General features: G+C 38.0%; 1 protein-coding gene across 1 annotated transcript in view; it reads left to right on the plus strand.

Annotated features, from left to right (window-relative positions):
* LOC117325826 overlaps positions 1–14,208 on the plus strand; it is a 29,005-nt gene that overhangs the window by 7,833 nt on the left and 6,964 nt on the right. The window contains exons 10-19 of the mRNA XM_033882313.1: positions 1,982–2,080; positions 5,399–5,555; positions 5,946–6,063; positions 6,752–6,841; positions 8,522–8,641; positions 8,876–9,081; positions 10,191–10,305; positions 11,062–11,222; positions 11,846–11,971; positions 14,005–14,125. Coding sequence (XP_033738204.1) covers positions 1,982–2,080; positions 5,399–5,555; positions 5,946–6,063; positions 6,752–6,841; positions 8,522–8,641; positions 8,876–9,081; positions 10,191–10,305; positions 11,062–11,222; positions 11,846–11,971; positions 14,005–14,125 — 1,313 coding nt within the window. The remainder of the gene's footprint in view (positions 1–1,981; positions 2,081–5,398; positions 5,556–5,945; positions 6,064–6,751; positions 6,842–8,521; positions 8,642–8,875; positions 9,082–10,190; positions 10,306–11,061; positions 11,223–11,845; positions 11,972–14,004; positions 14,126–14,208) is intronic.

A 14,208-nucleotide genomic window follows, 5' to 3' on the forward strand; every position in this document is an offset into this window, starting at 1 on the left:
ATGTTATTTGCGAATATGTCAGAAGAGATAAGTTAGCAGAATATAGTATTTGAGAAATCTATGTAATTTACAGTAGGATAAATGCTATCATCTTGTTGCAGTTGATAGTAATATGTTATACCAGTTTATGATAATACTGCATTAGATAGGTGGATTTTTAGGTCACCTGAGACGAAGTCTCAGTTGACCTATTGCAATCGCCTTTTGTCCGGCGTCGTGCGTCGTAAACAATTTACATTTTCAACTTCTTCTTAAAAACTGCTGAACTAAATTCAATGAAATTTTACAGGAAGCTTCCATGGCTGAGGGTGAACCAAAATTGTGAATTATATGGTCCCCACCCCCCAGGGGCCTGAGGGGCGGGGCCAAAAAGGGTCAAATTGACTAAAACTTCAAAAATCTTCTTCTCTACTCTCAGATAAGGTGGAATCAAACACTCTTGATAGATGAAAGGGTCTTAAGGTGCTTTACCAAAATTGTGAATTTCATGACCCTGGGGTCTCACGTTTGCCCCTGGGGAGGGGGTAAACTTTACTATAGTTTATATAGGGAAATCACATTTTTGACTATTATTTGTTGGATTTGTATTGGAATTCATTCTAACTTGTATCAAATTATCAGCATGGGATGACACTTTGATGGTATGTACATGTTGGCCCTAGTTGACCCCCAGGGGCTGGTGGGTGGGCCAAAAAGGGTCAAATTGACAAAAAAATCAAAAATCTTCTTCTCTACTCTCAGATATGGTAGAATCAAATACTCTTCATAGATGGAAGGGTCTTAAGGTGCTTTACCAAAATTGTGAATTTCATGACCCTGGGGTCTCACGTTTGCCCCTGGGGAGGTGGTAAACTTTACTATAGTTTATATAGGGAAATCACATTTTTGACTATTATTTGTTGGATTTGTATTGGAATTCATTCTAACTTGTATCAAATTATCAGCATGGGATGACACTTTGATGGTATGTACATGTTGGCCCTAGTTGACCCCCAGGGGCTGGTGGGCGGGGCCAAAAAGGGTCAAATTGACAAAAAATTCAAAAATCTTCTTCTCTACTCTCAGATAAGATGGAATCAAACACTCTTCATAGATAAAAGGGTCTTAAGGTGCTTTACCAAAATTGTGAATTTCATGACCCTGGGGTCTCACGTTTGCCCCTGGGGAGGTGGTAAACTTTACTATAGTTTATATTGGGAAATCACATTTTTGACTATTATTTGTTGGATTTGTATTGGAATTCATTCTAACTTGGTTCAAATTATCAGCATGGGATGACACTTTGATGGTATGTACATGTTGGCCCTAGTTGACCCCCAGGGGCTGGTGGGCGGGGCCAAAAAGGGTCAAATTGACAAAAAATTCAAAAATCTTCTTCTCTACTCTCAGATAAGGTGGAATCAAACACTCTTCATAGATGAAAGGGTCTTAAGGTGCTTTACCAAAATTGTGAATTTCATGACCCTGGGGTCTCACGTTTGCCTCTGGGGAGGGGGTAAACTTTACTATAGTTTATATAGGGAAATCACATTTTTGACTATTATTTGTTGGATTTGTATTGGAATTCATTCTAACTTGTATCAAATTATCAGCATGGGATGACACTTTGATGGTATGTACATGTTGGCCCTAGTTGACCCCCAGGGGCTGGTGGGCGGGGCCAAAAAGGGTCAAATTAATTAAAATTTTTAAAATCTTCTTCTTGCAACCCAAATAAGGTAGAATTAAATACTCTTCACAGATCGAAGGATCTTAAGGTGCTTTACCATAATTGTGAATTTCCTAGCCCTGTGGTCTCGCATTTGCCCCATGGGAGGGGATAAACTTTACTATAGTTAAAGGGAAATCACATTTTTGACTATCATTTGTTTTATTTGTTTTGAAATTAATTCTTTCATTCAAATTTACTGAAATATTTCAAAAATCAGGTGACCGTTAAGGCCCATGGGCCTCTTGTTATAATGTATCGTTATAAATCCAGGACTAGAGGACTTGACCATTGGACACTGCCCTCAGCTGAAAATGGTGGATGTATGTGGATGTGTGAGCCTCACCTCTCTCACACTGTCCTGTCCTAGAGGTAACTTATCTCTTCCATATTGTTTGAGGAAATAAGAGTAGAAAAACAAAATATTGCTGAAGGTTTTAATCCAAAAATTTAAAACTTTAATACATCAAAGCTTTTCCAAGAATGTTTACTTTACTTGACTGCTCTCTGTACAACTAAACACCATAGTCCCTTCTGTCCCAGGTGTAGCCAAAACAATACATAGTCCCTTCTGTCCCAGGTGTAGCCAAAACAATACATAGTCCCTTCTGTCCTAGGGTAGCCAAAACAATACATAGTCCCTTCTGTCCCAGGTGTAGCCAAAACAATACATAGTCCCTTCTGTCCCAGGTGTAGCCAAAACAATACATAGACCCTTCTGTCCTAGGGTAGCCAAAACAATACATAGTCCCTTCTGTCCCAGGTGTAGCCAAAACAATACATAGTCCCATCTGTCCCAGGTGTAGCCAAAACAATACATAGTCCCTTCTGTCCCAGGTGTAGCCAAAACAATACATAGTCCCTTCTGTCCTAGGGTAGCCAAAACAATACATAGTCCCTTCTGTCCCAGGTGTAGCCAAAACAATACATAGTCCCTTCTGTCCCAGGTGTAGCCAAAACAATACATAGACCCTTCTGTCCTAGGGTAGCCAAAACAATACATAGTCCCTTCTGTCCCAGGTGTAGCCAAAACAATACATAGTCCCATCTGTCCCAGGTGTAGCCAAAACAATACATAGTCCCTTCTGTCCCAGGTGTAGCCAAAACAATACATAGACCCTTCTGTCCTAGGGTAGCCAAAACAATACATAGACCCTTCTGTCCTAGGGTAGCCAAAACAATACATAGACCCTTCTGTCCCAGGTGTAGCCAAAACAATACATAGACCCTTCTGTCCTAGGTGTAGCCAAAAGAAAACAGTCCCTTCTGCAGCCATAGTCCTTTCTATCCCAAAAGTAGCTTATTCATATTCCCTTTCTGTCCCATAGATATCCATACATAGTCCTTTCTGTCCTATGGGTATCCATACATAGTCCTTTCTGTCCCATAAGTAACCATACATAGTCCTTTCTGTCCCATAGGTAACCATACATAGTCCTTTCTGTCCCATAGGTAACCATACATAGTCCTTTCTGTCCCATAGGTATCCATACATAGTCCTTTCTGTCCTATGGGTATCCATACATAGTCCTCTCTGTCCCATAGATATCCATACATAGTCCTTTCTGTCCTATGGGTATCCATACATAGTCCTCTCTGTCCCATAGGTAACCATACATAGTCCTTTCTGTCTCATAGGTATCCATACATAGACCTTTCTGTCCCATAGATATCCATACATAGTCCTTTCTGTCCCATAGGTATCCATACATAGTCCTTTCTGTCCTATGGGTATCCATACATAGTCCTCTCTGTCCCATAGGTAACCATACATAGTCCTTTCTGTCTCATAGGTATCCATACATAGTCCTTTCTGTCCCATAGATATCCATACATAGTCCTTTCTGTCCTATGGGTATCCATACATAGTCCTTTCTGTCCCATAAGTAACCATACATAGTCCTTTCTGTCCCATAGGTAACCATACATAGTCCTTTCTGTCCCATAGGTAACCATACATAGTCCTTTCTGTCCCATAGGTATCCATACATAGTCCTTTCTGTCCTATGGGTATCCATACATAGTCCTCTCTGTCCCATAGGTAACCATACATAGTCCTTTCTGTCTCATAGGTATCCATACATAGTCCTTTCTGTCCCATAGATATCCATACATAGTCCTTTCTGTCCTATGGGTATCCATACATAGTCCTCTCTGTCCCATAGGTATCCATACATAGTCCTTTCTGTCCCATAGGTATCCATACATAGTCCTTTCTGTCCTATGGGTATCCATACATAGTCCTTTCTGTCCCATAGATATCCATACATCGTCCTTTCTGTCCCATAGGTAACCATACATAGTCCTTTCTGTCCCATAGGTAACCATACATAGTCCTTTCTGTCCTATGGGTATCCATACATAGTCCTTTCTGTCCCATAGATATCCATACATAGTCCTTTCTGTCCCATAGATATCCATACATAGTCCTTTCTGTCCCATAGATATCCATACATGGTCCTTTCTGTCCCATAGGTATCCATACATAGTCCTTTCTGTCCCATAGGTATCCATACCTAGTCCTTTCTGTCCCATAGGTATCCATACATAGTCCTTTCTGTCCCATAGATATCCATACATAGACCTTTCTGTCCCATAGATATCCATACATGGTCCTTTCTGTCCCATAGGTATCCATACATAGTCCTTTCTGTCCCATAGGTATCCATACCTAGTCCTTTCTGTCCCATAGATATCCATACATGGTCCTTTCTGTCCCATAGGTATCCATACATAGTCCTTTCTGTCCCATAGGTATCCATACCTAGTCCTTTCTGTCCCATAGGTATCCATACATAGTCCTTTCTGTCCCATAGGTAACCATACATAGTCCTTTCTGTCCCATAGGTATCCATACATAGACCTTTCTGTCCCATAGGTAACCATACATAGTCCTTTCTGTCCCATAGGTATCCATACATAGTCCTTTCTGTCCCATAGGTAACCATACATAGTCCTTTCTGTCCCATAGGTATCCATACATAGACCTTTCTGTCCCATAGGTAACCATACATAGCCCTTTCTGACCCATATGTATCCATACATAGTCCTTTCTGTCCAATAGGTATCCATACATAGTCCTTTCTGTCCAATAGGTATCCATACATGTACATAGTCCTTTCTGTCCAATAAGTATCCATACATAGTCCTTTCTGTCCCATAGATATCCACACATAGTCCTTTCTGTCCCATAGGTATCCATACATAGTCCTTTCTGTCCCATAGGTATCCATACATAGTCCTTTCTGTCCCATAGGTAACCATACATAGTCCTTTCTGTCCCATAGGTATCCATACATAGACCTTTCTGTCCCATAGGTAACCATACATAGCCCTTTCTGACCCATATGTATCCATACATAGTCCTTTCTGTCCAATAGGTATCCATACATAGTCCTTTCTGTCCAATAGGTATCCATACATGTACATAGTCCTTTCTGTCCAATAAGTATCCATACATAGTCCTTTCTGTCCCATAGATATCCACACATAGTCCTTTCTGTCCCATAGGTATCCATACATAGTCCTTTCTGTCCCATAGGTATCCATACATATTCTCTATCTGTCCCATAGGCATCCATACATCATAGATAGGCTCATGAGAAGGTTTCTTGTTCATAACTTTGTTATAAAAAAAATCTCAAAAAAATGATTCCTTTGATATCCTGTTGTCCTGGTTTTACTCCACAGTTGAAGAGGTACTCCTTGAGGACATCACTGAACTGAATAAACTGTTCTTGTCACCTTGTAATATAGCCAAGGTCAAGGTGACAGACCATGCTAGTTTAAAGAATTTGGAGATCACCAGTCCTGTCCTTGAATCTGTCAGTCTCTGTAACTGTCCACTGTGAGTGAATTAATTGTCACTATCAGAAGAAAGTGTTGTTTAAAACAGACTTAGAGTCCTGAATACAAAAATATATAATTACATGTCAGTCCCCCATCTAACCTCTATCAGGCTCGATTGCATTCACATGACTGTGAAACAAGTCTAGATCACATGACAATATTATAGCATCATTTTGAAAACAATGTTGACCTAAGTCTTATTAAACCTTTACACATTTACTAAGATCACGCTTACATGTGTATTATAGGTTAATTAGCTTAATCAGCATAGGGGCAATTTAATTTCTGTTTCCCAGATTGTATTCATGTGAAAATGAATACAATCTGGCAACTGATCAATATCTTAGTACCTGGTAAATAATCAATTTTTCTATTGTTTTTGTTTCAGATTATCAACAGACACCTTAGTGTCTTGTGTGAAGGAACGTCATTTCATTACGGAACTCATCCTGAACAAATGTATCAACATACCGCCGGAGGATGTCAACCACCTTGTATTACCAGCTGTAGGTGCCATTTATAGTTAATTGTATTTATAAATGATATTCATAGTCTTGAAAAGTTGAAGGGTATTAAAATACTTGAACTACTAATCTGAATGAACCAAAAGACAAAGACTGATGGTATGTTGTTAATAGCTTACTGGGGCAAGGGATTACTAGTCTTGTTGAAAAATCCATATATTAAATCATTTTACATCACCTTGCTAAATCTACTATATCTACAGACTATTTACTGTATTATCAGTTTTTCCTTGAAAATGATGTCAGCTTTGACAGAAACAAAGGCATTTTGTCCTGTAACAAACACAATATCTTCTTCTGGGATCAAAAGCTGTCCAACATTTTATTTTATTGCTAAAAGACAAAATGGCCAGATAAATAAATAGTTGAAAGCTCGAAAAGTAATTCGCTTGTAACAGTAGGTTCCGTAGAGTTATTCCAACCTCAAATTTTTAAATAACTGATAACTGATAAAATACAGTATGACCCTCTTAAAAGGCTCTAGATTGGTTGTTATAACTCACTTTAAAAGCATTTTTCAATACCCCAAAATGTCTCTGATGCTGTCCTCATGGGCCTCTTGACTGAATTAAATCTATTCATATATCATAGAAAAATTCTGAAACTAACTTTCTCTAATTATTTCTTTTCTGCTGAAGCACATTTTGATTTTAATGCCACTTTTCTTTAGTTCCCAAACTTGCAGAGTCTGTCATACAGTGGCCATTCCTGGAGTGATGTACACATTACCAGCTCACAAATCAACACACTAATGTTTGGAGTAAGTATACTGGGGATAAACTCCTCACAAATCAACACACTAATGTTTGGAGTAAGTATATCGGGGATAAACTTCTCACAAATCAACACACTAATGTTTGGAGTAAGTATATCGGGTATAAACTCCTCACAAATCAACACACTAATGTTTGGAGTAAGTATATTGAGGATAAACACCACACAAATCAACACACTAATGTTTGGAGTAAGTATATCGGGGATAAACTCCTCACAAATCAACACACTAATGTTTGGAGTAAGTATATCGAGGATAAACTCCTCACAAATCAACACACTAATGTTTGGAGTAAGTATATCAGGTATAAACTCCTCACAAATCAACACACTAATGTTTGGAGTAAGTATATCGGAGATAAACTCCTCACAAATCAACACACTAATGTTTGGAGTAAGTATATCGGGGATAAACTCCTCACAAATCAACACACTAATGTTTGGAGTAAGTATATCGGGGATAAACTCCTCACAAATCAACACACTAATGTTTGGAGTAAGTATATTGAGGATAAACTCCTCACAAATCAACACACTAATGTTTGGAGTAAGTATATTGGGGATAAACTCCTCACAAATCAACACACTAATGTTTGGAGTAAGTATATCGGGGATAAACTCCTCACAAATCAACACACTAATGTTTGGAGTAAGTATATCGGGGATAAACTCCTCACAAATCAACACACTAATGTTTGGAGTAAGTATATCGGGGATAAACTCCTCACAAATCAACACACTAATGTTTGGAGTAAGTATATCGGGTATAAACTCCTCACAAATCAACACACTAATGTTTGGAGTAAGTATATCAGGTATAAACTCCACACAAATCAACACTTTAATGTTTGGAGTAAGTATATCAGAGACAAACTACTGATTTACTTAAGAATAGTGTGAAACATTGGATGTCTTGTTTATAGAAAATTTTGAGCAACAAAATATCAATGACAAACAACTGCAAAACAAACAAACAACATTCTATCATAAGGATAGAAACTAATTCAGTCATAGAGTATTGTACTTAATGAATATACATTTTTTGAATGCTAACAAAAATTATGATCCAGGTGTTAATGTGATGTGTTGACCTCTGTGTTAATGTGATGTGCTGACCTCTGTGTTAATGTGATGTGCTGACCTCTGTATTAATGTGATGTGTTGACCTCTGTGTTAATGTGATGTGCTGACCTCTGTGTTAATGTGATGTGCTGACCTCTGTGTTAAGTGATGTGTTGACCTCTGTGTTAATGTGATGTGTTGACCTCTGTGTTAATGTGATATGCTGACCTCTGTGTTAATGTGATGTGCTGACCTCTGTGTTTATGTGATGTGTTGACCTCTGTGTTAATGTGATGTGCTGACCTCTGTGTTAATGTGATGTGCTGACCTCTGTGTTACAGGACTGTGTTAATGTGATGTGTTGACCTCTGTGTTAATGTGATGTGTTGACCTCTGTGTTTATGTGATGTGTTGACCTCTGTGTTAATGTGATGTGCTGACCTCTGTGTTAATGTGATGTGTTGACCTCTGTGTTAATGTGATGTGCTGACCTCTGTGTTAATGTGATGTGCTGACCTCTGTGTTAATGTGATATGTTGACCTCTGTGTTAATGTGATGTGCTGACCTCTGTGTTAATGTGATGTGCTGACCTCTGTGTTACAGGACTGTGTTAATGTGATTGGCCTTCCTGTCAACATTCCGTCGCTACAGAGGCTGTCTGTGTTCCGCTGTCGTGACATCACCGAGAGTGAACTTATCAATGGGCTGCTGTTTGGGAACCAGGTCTGTCTACCTAACATTACTGGCTTAGCCAAAATAGTGTAGCTACCCTGAAAATGGATGTCATTTCTAGACACAAGTGCGCACTATACACACAAATTTATGGTACTCTAAACAAATTGGTCTGTCCTTTTCTAGAGAACAAACATAATTTTTCTCTTAATGTTGATGTGTCATGAAAGTTTTCTTTTAAAATAGTACAGAATATTTTTAATATTGTTCTTCACCCCTGTACAGGCTCTGGACAACCACAACAAGCTGACTCCAACAGGGAAGACCCAAGTGACCTTGGAACCATTCTCTCAAAACACAGGGACCCCAAATCTACAGGAGCTCACTTTGAGGGAAATGGTTGGAATCCATGGCAGTATTCTATCTGGGGCCATGTCAAATTTCCGGGATCTGACACGACTAGAACTGATAAATTGTTCATGTCTTACTCAGTAAGTAAGGCTTATTAGAATAATTTTGGTATGAAAGGTCACACTATATAAAGAAAATTTTCAATATGTAATACCTCAATGATGTATAGTTTTATCTTCAAATACCAACCCAAAATATACCCAGATATTCCAAATTGAAAATGATGATAAAAAGTGTGTCTTTATCTAGTTGATAAGCTGTGTTATATCTAGTTGGTAAGCTGTGTTATATCTAGTCAGTAAGCTGTGTTATATCTAGTCAGTAAGATGTGTTTTATCTTGTTGATAAGCTGTGTTATATCTAGTCAGTAAGCTGTGTTATACCTAATCAGTAAGCTGTGTTATATCTAGTTGATAAGCTGTGTTATATCTAGTCAGTAAGCTGTGTTATACCTAGTCAGTAAGCTGTGTTATATCTAGTTGATAAGCTGTGTTATATCTAGTCAGTAAGCTGTGTTATATCTAGTCAGTAAGCTGTGTTATATCTAGTTGGTAAGCTGTGCTATATCTAGTTGGTAAACTGTGTTATATCTAGTCAGTAAGCTGTGTTATATCTAGTTGATAAGCTGTGTTATATCTAGTCAGTAAGCTGTGTTATATCTAGTTGGTAAGCTGTGCTATATCTAGTTGGTAAACTGTGTTATATCTAGTCAGTAAGCTGTGTTATATCTAGTTGATAAGCTGTGTTATATCTAGTCAGTAAGCTGTGTTATATCTAGTTGATAAGCTGTGTTATATCTAGTCAGTAAGCTGTGTTATACCTAGTCAGTAAGCTGTGTTATATCTAGTCAGTAATCTGTGTTATATCTAGTCAGTAATCTGTGTTATATCTAGTTAGTAAGCTGTGTTATATCTAGTTAGTTAACTGTGTTATAAATAGTTAGTAAGCTGTGGTATATCTAGTTAGTAAGCTGTGTTATATCTAGACAGTAAGCTGTGTTATACCAGTCAGAAAGCTGTGTTATATCTAGTCAGTAAGCTGTGTTATATCTAGTCAGTAGGCTGTGTTATATCTAGTTAGTAAGCTGTGTTATATCTAGTCAGTAAGCTGTGTTATATCTAGTTAGTAAGCTGTGTTATATCTAGTCAGTAGTGTTATATTAAGTCAGTAATCTGTGTTACTTTGCTAGGTTGAGTGTAAGTGACTGTACTAGCCTAACCCATGTGGTTGTCCAGAGCTGTAACAGGCTGACCAAGATGTCCATTCAGCAGTCAGCACCCTGTGTCCAAACTGTAGAACTAAAGGTAAGCAAGTACATTAGGTCAGAAAAAATGATGTATAGAAAAAAATTATAATGGAATAATTTAAATAAAAAACCATGGCTGTTTTTTTAATACAGTTGAACTTGTTGGACAAGCATTGTTTACTTATGAAATCAGAATGAACCTTGCCGTCTTAGGTTAAGTTGCTATTAGACAAGCCTTGATGAAAGACTTTCGAGGCCTGTATGGACATCAGTAGGTCTGTCAAGATTAATTTTTGAAGTGTTGCATTTAAAAAAATTGATGGATTGGTAAGTCTATATAAATGATCAGGCCCTAGATCAAAAAAGCTTATTATTTCCCTACCGGTGAAATCAAGGGAACTATAGGTTTCCTCCCCATCTGTCCATCTCTCCTTCTGTCTTCTCAGTTTTCCCCACTTTTCTCAGTCATGCTTCAAGGTATGTTGTCGAAAGTTGGTATATGACTTCAGTATGAGTAGCTACAGATCAAGTTTGAGTTTCAAGGTTTTTGGGGTCAAGGTCACTGCTATTTTTAGCAATGTCTGGTAGGGGACATGTATTGCTTTAGCAATACCCAGGATGGTTGTAATGATAAGAGACCACAGTGATTTAAATATATTTAGCTACAACTCAGATGTCTTTATTTGCTTTTAAGGTCAACTATTTAATTTGTATCTTGTCATATTTGATTGTTACTCAGATGTTTTTAACACACATTTGCTAATTCTTAATCAAAGCATTATAATGAGGATCACTATAACATGTGTTGTTCCAGTGGTGTGGTATGGTGGAACGATTCTTCTGTAGGGGGAACAGACTTCAATCTCTGGATGTAGCAGCCACTAACTTCGTCCACTTCTCTTTGTCCAGTAGTTCACTGACCACACTGGCTTTAACTGGTGTCCTCACACAAACTGGACACTCCCTCGCCTTACAGTAAGTAGGCCAAACTGGACACTCCCTCACTATACAGTAAGTAGGTCAAACTGGACACTCCCTCACTATACAGTAATTAGGCCTAACTGGACACTCCCTCACTTTACAGTAAGTAGGCCAAACTGGACACTCCCTCACTATACAGTAATTAGGCCTAACTGGACACTCCCTCACTATACAGTAAGTAGGACTAACTGGACACTCCCTCACTATACAGTAAGTAGGACTAACTGGACACTCCCTCACTATACAGTAAGGAGGCCAAACTGGACACTCCCTCACTGTACAGTAAGTAGGCCAAACTGGACATTCTCTCACTATACAGTCAGTCGGCCAAACTGGACACTGACCGTCTCTAAACAGTAAGTAGGCCAAACTGGACACTCCCTCACTTTACAGAAAGTAGGTCAAACTGGACACTCCCTCACTCTACAGTAAGTAGGTCAAACTACACACTCCCTCACTATACAGTAAGTAGGTCAGACTTGACACTCCCTCACTGTACAGTAAGTAGGCCAAACTGGCCACTCCCTCTCTACACATTACGTAGGCCAAACTGGACACTCCCTCACTTACTATATTTTCATTCATTTATATCACTGAACATATTCCATTATTTCCAGATGTCCACTTCTGACATCCCTGTCCCTACAAAAGTGTGACCTACTGACCAATGCCCAGCTGATCCACCTGCTGAGTGGTACAACTGTACTGACCACTGTAGATGTCAGAGGTTCCTCCTCCCTAAGGTAAAGTAGACAGTGGTAGTTTTGTGTGTAGAAGTAATTTTGCGGTGTCACAGATATAATTTTGCGGCATCGTAGATATAATTTTGCGGGGTCACAGATATAATTTTGTGGCATCGTAGATATAATTTTGTGGCATCGTAGATATAATTTTGCGGCGTCGTAGATATAATTTTGCAGCGTCATAGATAGGTTTCACCTGATAGTTATAACAATTATCCCACCCAGGTATACTGCAGTTCAGTAATTAATGATATTCTTTTGTCACAATACATCCACCAACTAGTTTGAATACAAAATATCAATTGTCCTCCTAGGCGTTTATTAAAGGTTAATCCTGGTTAAAGTGGTTGAATATCACAAAACAAAATATGTCATACCTTATATACTTAAATGGAACAAAGGTTATTTCAATTGTTATACAGTTATGATATTGTCATTGACATTCACTAATATAATTGTACAAGAACTACCGATTTTTTTTAAACACTTTTAGTTGTTTTAAATAGTATATTGAAATGGATCTTCTTTCTAAGTTGATGTTGATACTTTTATTAAAGGTATATATACATCATGCATGCATATAGCATACATCTGTACATGTATCTGTACTGAGTGTCCAGGAGTGACTCCCTGGAATCCGACAAAATAGTGCAAAAATATCTAGCCTTACATAGTCCTAAGTATACAGTTATGATTGATTGATACATGATAACACAGACGGCGTCTGTCATATCGCCTGAGACAATATTACATAACCATGTAGAACACATACCGTTAACATCAGATCAACTACGTCAACAGGTAAACAGAGTTGGTTCCAAAGGGCAAGTATGTGTTATATAAAAGTACAGACCTAGGAATATTTGGATATAAAATCTGATATATTTTAACTAAATTTTAAAATGATTTATTATATTTCAATATCATTACTATCAGGTGAGTGATAATAGCATTACTGTCAGGTGAGTGATAATAGCATTACTATCGGGTAAGCGATTATAGCATTACTGTCAGGTGAGCGATAATAGCATTACTATCAGGTAAGCGATAATAGCATTACTGTCAGGTGAGTGATAATAGCATTACTATCAGGTGAGTGATAATAGCATTACTATCAGGTGAGTGATAATAGCATTACTATCAGGTGAGTGATAATAGCATTACTATCAGGTGAGCGATAATAGCATTACTGTCAGGTGAGCGATAATAGCATTACTATCAGGTGAGTGATAATAGCATAACTATCAGGTGAGCGATAATAGCATTACTGTCAGGTGAGTGATAATAGCATTACTATCAGGTGAGAGATAATAGCATTACTGTCAGGTGAGCGATAATAGCATTACTGTCAGGTGAGCGATAATAGCATTACTGTCAGGTGAGCGATAATAGCATTACTATCAGGTGAGCGATAATAGCATTACTGTCAGGTGAGTGATAATAGCATTACTATCAGGTGAGAGATAATAGCATTACTGTCAGGTGAGAGATAATAGCATTACTGTCAGGTGAGAGATAATAGCATTACTGTCAGGTGAGTGATAATAGCATTACTGTCAGGTGAGAGATAATAGCATTACTGTCAGGTGAGTGATAATAACATTACTGTCAGGTGAGTGATAATAGCATTACTATCAGGTGAGAGATAATAGCATTACTGTCAGGTGAGTGATAATAACATTACTGTCAGGTGAGTGATAATAGCATTACTATCAGGTGAGAGATAATAGCATTACTATCAGGTGAGAGATAATAGCATTACTATCAGGTGAGAGATAATAGCATTACTACCAGGTGAGCGATACAGGCCTGCTGAGACACTTGTTCACTTATATAATGTACAAGAACTTTATTTACCCAATCTATACATATCAATAATTATTTCTTTAACCTTTGTTAGATTGAGCAACTTCTTTTATATTTGGGACTTATATTTCCCAAAGTATGGCAAATGTCCTGATATTTGTTATTAATTTGAAGGACAATTAGAGGTCACCTAATGTTACCTTACTAACTAATACATTTTTATACAGTTCTTTAGAGATTCCAGGAGGAGTGAAGTCATGCTATCTGATGGGGCACAGACGACTACAGGAAATCACAGTTCAACATCCCATACAGATGTCTCACATCACACTCAACAACCTACCCAAGGTAGTATTAGTACACGTGTATATCACATAACTACGTCATCACTGTCTCTCACAACAACCTACCCAAGGTAGTATTAGTACACG

This window comes from Pecten maximus, chromosome 4, assembly GCF_902652985.1.
Source record: "Pecten maximus chromosome 4, xPecMax1.1, whole genome shotgun sequence".
NCBI classification, from domain to species: Eukaryota; Metazoa; Mollusca; class Bivalvia; order Pectinida; family Pectinidae; genus Pecten; species Pecten maximus.